This window comes from Aedes aegypti, chromosome 1 (genome assembly GCF_002204515.2).
Source record: "Aedes aegypti strain LVP_AGWG chromosome 1, AaegL5.0 Primary Assembly, whole genome shotgun sequence".
In the NCBI taxonomy this organism is placed as follows: Eukaryota; Metazoa; Arthropoda; class Insecta; order Diptera; family Culicidae; genus Aedes; species Aedes aegypti.
Genome location: NC_035107.1, coordinates 53417774 through 53422802, shown reverse-complemented (window position 1 = coordinate 53422802; position 5029 = coordinate 53417774). Strand labels below are relative to the sequence as shown.

The window sequence follows — 5029 nt, the reverse complement described above, 5'->3', positions numbered from 1 at the left end:
TCTTAAGCAGATTATCAATGAAAATATTTTTAAGGAAATTTCTCAAAATTCCCTATGGTTTATTTTCCGGTATTACTGCAAGAACCCATTCAGCATATTTTTCTCAGATTTCATTAGTAATTAACTCAACATTAAAAGCAATCAAGTTTAAGTTTAGTTTTCAGGTAATTCACTACGAATCCCACCAGGAAATTTTCTCTTAATTTCTTATAGTATTTATCTACGAGTTGTTTCAGGAGTTCTAACAGATTTTTTCCTTGTTTTTTCTCAAACAAAATCTAGAAGGATAACTCCAGAAATTTCTTATGAGTCCTTCCTAAAATACTTCTAGCGAATACTTTCTCCAACTCTGATTTATTTATCTAGGAATTGAAAAAAACATCTTAAAATTATTAGGATTGGAAAAATTCATCTTACATGTGCCAGAAAACATTGCTTGAGGAATCTCGAGAAACTGTTTGAAAATTTTCAAAGATTGTTGAGAAAGTGGTGAAAGAATTCTTGGAAGTACTTATGAAACGAAGAATTCCCTATATTTTCCAGGAAACAATTGTAGATTTATTCGGGGAAATATAATTTGAAAAATTTATAGAGTATGAATTTTGAATTAGAACAAATACTTTTACAAACTCATAAAGAAGTGCTTGAAGGGAGTTTTCTTCATAATTTCGTAAAAAAAATCTGTGTCAGCAATACTTGATTCTCTATTCCAAATACAAATTACATTCTTGAACAGAAGCCTAATAGAGGTATTAAAATAACTGTAGAACAAAATCTTAAAGTAAAAGCTAGAAAAATTTAAAAATATACGAGAAATGTTTAATGAGTAATTTTTGAAGAAACGATTCCTGAATTCCTGAACGATTGTCATAAAATATTTAAATTCCCCAGTAAAACATTGAAGGAAACGCTGATAAAATTGAGCAAGCAATCTGTCCTCAAGGAATTTCTATGAATCGTGAAATTCTTGAGTTTCCGATGAAGTCTTATCCTTGAAATTTCTACTGGGTGATTCCTGAAAACAATCCAGTACATTCTTGCATGGATTTTTGGAAGGATTTGTATTTTTCGTATGATTCAAAAACTGATCAAAGTGATGCCTAATCGATAAAGTTTGGTGGAACCTGATAAAATTTAAGCATATTGTAATTAATTTTAAGCGAAAATAAATTTTATTACGCGTTTGAAATTTTTCGAAAATTGAAACACCAGGTTTCAATTTTCGACCGGTCGAAAAAGCATGCCATGATTTCAGCAGGAGATGTGTTTTAGTTTTCGACCCTTCATCAAAAGTAAACATCGTTCATAGTGGTGATTATTCTTTCGTGGAGTTGAATTTCTTGCTTTAACGGTTTTTAACCAAAACGGTAAGAAAAATACTGATCTTGCTTCAATTTTATCAAAATTATATGGATTAACATATTATAGCGCCCAGAAAAGTACAGACAAGTCTACGCAGAAGCCGACATCCAGCAAATAGCCCTTAGATGCTAGTCAACAAGAACTCGATTATGAAATTCCGAAATATCATATACATATTCAATTCAAGATTGGCGAAGAAATATCTATCAGTCCGTTATTCATCCTGGACCGACCACAATGGAGGAGGAGACCGAATTTGAAGAGTTGATATTCGGCAGTCAGCGACGGGGATGGCTAGTGAAACGTGACTCAATGTTGGAGCATGTTGAAGGGTTTCTTGATACTGCTGAAAGGCTAAACTATTTTAAAGACAACCATCCAGGTGAATTGATAGAGCAAGATAAATAATGTCGAAATATTCTTAGAAAGGAGTTGAAGAGAGAATCCGAAATGAAGAAACAAGACCACGCTGAAGCAAAACGATTCGAGCAAAATTTGTAGTGAAAAAATAAGAAAACAATGTACTGAAATGACTCATAAAATAAAAGTCAAAGTCTAAAAAAGCTGTCGAAGTCGAGAGCTAAAAAAAGAATTTGAGTTTTTCCTTGAACTATTAAATAATGAAATGAAATAAATGTTTTAAACAAAATGGTTTTACATGTTTAAACAATATCCCATTGCTGTTTAAATGGTAGAAAAATCGATCAGTGTTCATGAATGTCGCTTTTCCTTGGTCGTACAGATTGTACATAAGGATCAAGAAACCATCATTCAATCATCAGCAATCATCAATAATAAAAATAAAACACACATTGAACATTGCTTAAATTTTGAGCAAAAAAAACGTAAAACGATGATGGTTATTTTCTTCTCAAATTATGATATCGTAGTTCACAACTTCATCACGCAATTGCACAAACAAACTATTAGACTATTGACGAAACGTCTTACATTCAATATCTTCAAAGGATGTGACAGGGATACAAAACCAGTATTTATGGTATTCAGGAGCCTTCCATAGATACACATGTTTCCACTGGAATGTAATTCTAAAAGAAAAATCATCGAAGAATATTCAACAGTTTCAAGTTTTTTTCATACAATACACCCGCTATATTAATTCAATCTGGTACAGGTCGAAAATTAGCACATGCATGGGTCGAAAAATAAAACAGTGGGTCGAAAACTAGCACAAAAAGATAAAGTCATTAATCGATAAAAATACAAAAAAATGCAATGAAATATCATCTAATAGAAGTTGTACATGAACAAATAATATGTTTTTCTATTCGACTGCCAAATTTGAATATTAGTTGATGCTTTTTTGCAGGGTTTTTGGGAGTTTTCCACTCATATGCTGGTTTCATGGGTCGAAATATAGTGCTTTTACCCTATGGGCGAACAGTTCGTTCATACAGAACCTCGAACAGTTCGCACGAATTTTTTTGAGCGAACGTTCGTGCACAGACAAACAGACGTAACACTGACGAAATTTCCATCGAACACTCATTTAACGATCATTTCAAATTCATTATGTTACAAATCTCACATCCAGAGGCGCGCGCATCGTTTTTCTTCGCGTTTGACGTTTCACACTACCGCCATCTGCCGGTCTTGTTGGGCGATGGATTTTGAAGAAATTTGTTCTAAGTGTTACGTCTGTTTGTCTGTGGTTCGTACATTGTGGCTTGTGAGCAGAATGATAGAGCAACTAGTAGAGCCTACCTGTAGGCGGACCACGACTTGCCATATGTATGTTACGTGCTCTTGTCTTGGCTAATTCTTTGCGTTACTGTCTCAACGGCTCAAAGCGGAACACTCTGGAAGATTTCCATTCAGAGATTGGATTGATTTACTCGGACAACCAGTGATAAACTGACAACAAGTAAAGTAATCCCAAAAACATTTGTAAATCCACAATAATTGTAATAACAATTATTGTAATTCTAGATACATATAAAGAATAAATTGTCCACGCTTAGAATGAAAAGGAAAGCTGACGGTCATCATTCGTAGACAATAATTTAGAAATTTCCGTAAGTTCTGTATATTCTTTTCTAGAACACAAAGTTTAATTGTACAGAAGCAAATCTTAACATTATCAGTTAATATAAAAAAATATATAGATTATTCCATTTCCTTTCATCCGTTTATTGGTAATACAGCTCCAAATTCATTCCGTCGTGAATTTCATCTGAAATAAATTATTTTAGCATTACACGTTGTTTCGATAATTTCCTGTTAACCAGTTAAAAGTTTCACAACTTACAATCCGATAGCTTGATGTTATCCTTGAAGATCGTGTACCACTTCTTCAGCACAATCTTATCGTACCGGGTTCCGGTTTGTGCGGCAATCAGCTTCTTCAGGTCTCCGATCGTGTCGTCCGGGTTGCATTTCACGCGCACCTAAAATGCAGCTCAAGTTTATATCAATACGTCTTGTGAATTCAATCAATTATCCTACCTTCTTGCCCAACCGATCGTTGCAGGTAATTTCCAACATTGTTATGGTGGAATGGAGTCGAAACTACTTGGATTATTTCAAAAAAATCTGACGAATTTGGCGAATCTGGATGATCTGGATGCTGCTAAACGTTCTCGAAAAGTGACGAATCAATCCAAAACAAAAGCAGAGCTGAGAAATAAACGTCAAAATGCGAAGTCCGGTAGGGGTCGCACTCAGGAGGCGATCCCAGAGGACTTCAAACCAAGCTAAATAGAAATGGTTATTGGGCTAAATTCTGAAATTTGTGTATAGTGGTTTCTGCGTTCGTGTACATACACGTTACATGTCACTAGCACTACTTAAAGATTGCTGGTTGAAAATATAAACAAAGATCAGCTGTTCCCAGCAAAATCAAACGGCAGTATTTTCAACCAGCAAATTTGCGCACGTATTCGTGACACCGCTCGGCGAGAGCTCAATGAGCCCTTAATTGTGTTCATCGCCTGTTTTGTTATTTAAAGGTTTATTCACAAATTTCATAACGTCAAAAACGGCCATTTCAAACGCTGACGGGAGTGGGTGGGTATCCGAAAAATGTTACAGCTCATACAAATTTTTGAAAATATTCGTACAAAAGGCGTTACGAGGGGGTGGGTTGATGTTGCCAAATGGATCGTTAAAATAACCAAAACGGCCGCAATGGAAAGCATAGATAGCGCCACCGTAGCCTTGTGTGTTTGACAGAACAGCAATGCTGTCACAATGTTAAATCCCATATACAGTGGCGCCTTTGTTTTGATGCGGTGAGCACTGGCAAAAACTGCTGTGAAATAGCTGTTACTGCTGTGAAATAGCTGTTGAACTTTGTGCTCTGCTTTTTCTGCAAAAATTAAACCGAAACCAAAACAGAATTGCTGACTGCTGTATATTAAAGAAAACTCGCTGTTGCTGCTTTGTCATTGGACATATATGTACCTCGATGTAAGTAGAAACATCTGAGAAAATCAGGCTTGAAAATTGCTGTGATACTGCTGCTGTAAATTCTGCCTGCCATATCTATTGCTGCTGTTGCTGACCCGCTGCCTCAAACCTCCACCCTTGCGCCATTGTACAAACAAGCTTCATCAAATCTGCTGTTGTATTCTACCGATCATATGCTGCTGTTGCTGTAAAAGTGCTTCTAATGTGCTGCAATTAATCTCCACCATTAATCGCTCAT

At 35.5% G+C, this 5029-nt stretch overlaps 1 protein-coding gene across 1 annotated transcript; it reads right to left on the bottom strand.

The window, feature by feature from the left end:
• Nucleotides 1-3393: 3393 nt before the first annotated feature.
• Nucleotides 3394-3993, bottom strand: LOC5570654 (ubiquitin-like protein 5). Its single transcript, XM_001659199.2, has 3 exons — nt 3829-3993; nt 3632-3770; nt 3394-3556 (listed from the first exon to the last, which is right to left on the bottom strand). Exons 1-3 carry the CDS (start codon nt 3865-3867, stop codon nt 3513-3515), a joined length of 222 nt encoding a protein of 73 aa, XP_001659249.1. The 5' UTR covers nt 3868-3993; the 3' UTR covers nt 3394-3512.
• Nucleotides 3994-5029: the final 1036 nt, after the last annotated feature.

What these genes read in the sequence shown, in the direction of transcription:
- LOC5570654 (XM_001659199.2), bottom strand. Translation starts at nt 3,867, where the DNA reads ATGTTGGAAATTACCTGCAACGATCGGTTGGGCAAGAAG. An exon ending in ACGATCGGTTGGGCAAGAAG is followed by an intron (nt 3,771 to 3,828) that starts GTAGGATAATTG and finishes GCTGCATTTTAG; the next exon opens with GTGCGCGTGAAATGCAACCC. An exon ending in TAACATCAAGCTATCGGATT is followed by an intron (nt 3,557 to 3,631) that starts GTAAGTTGTGAA and finishes AATTTATTTCAG; the next exon opens with ATGAAATTCACGACGGAATG.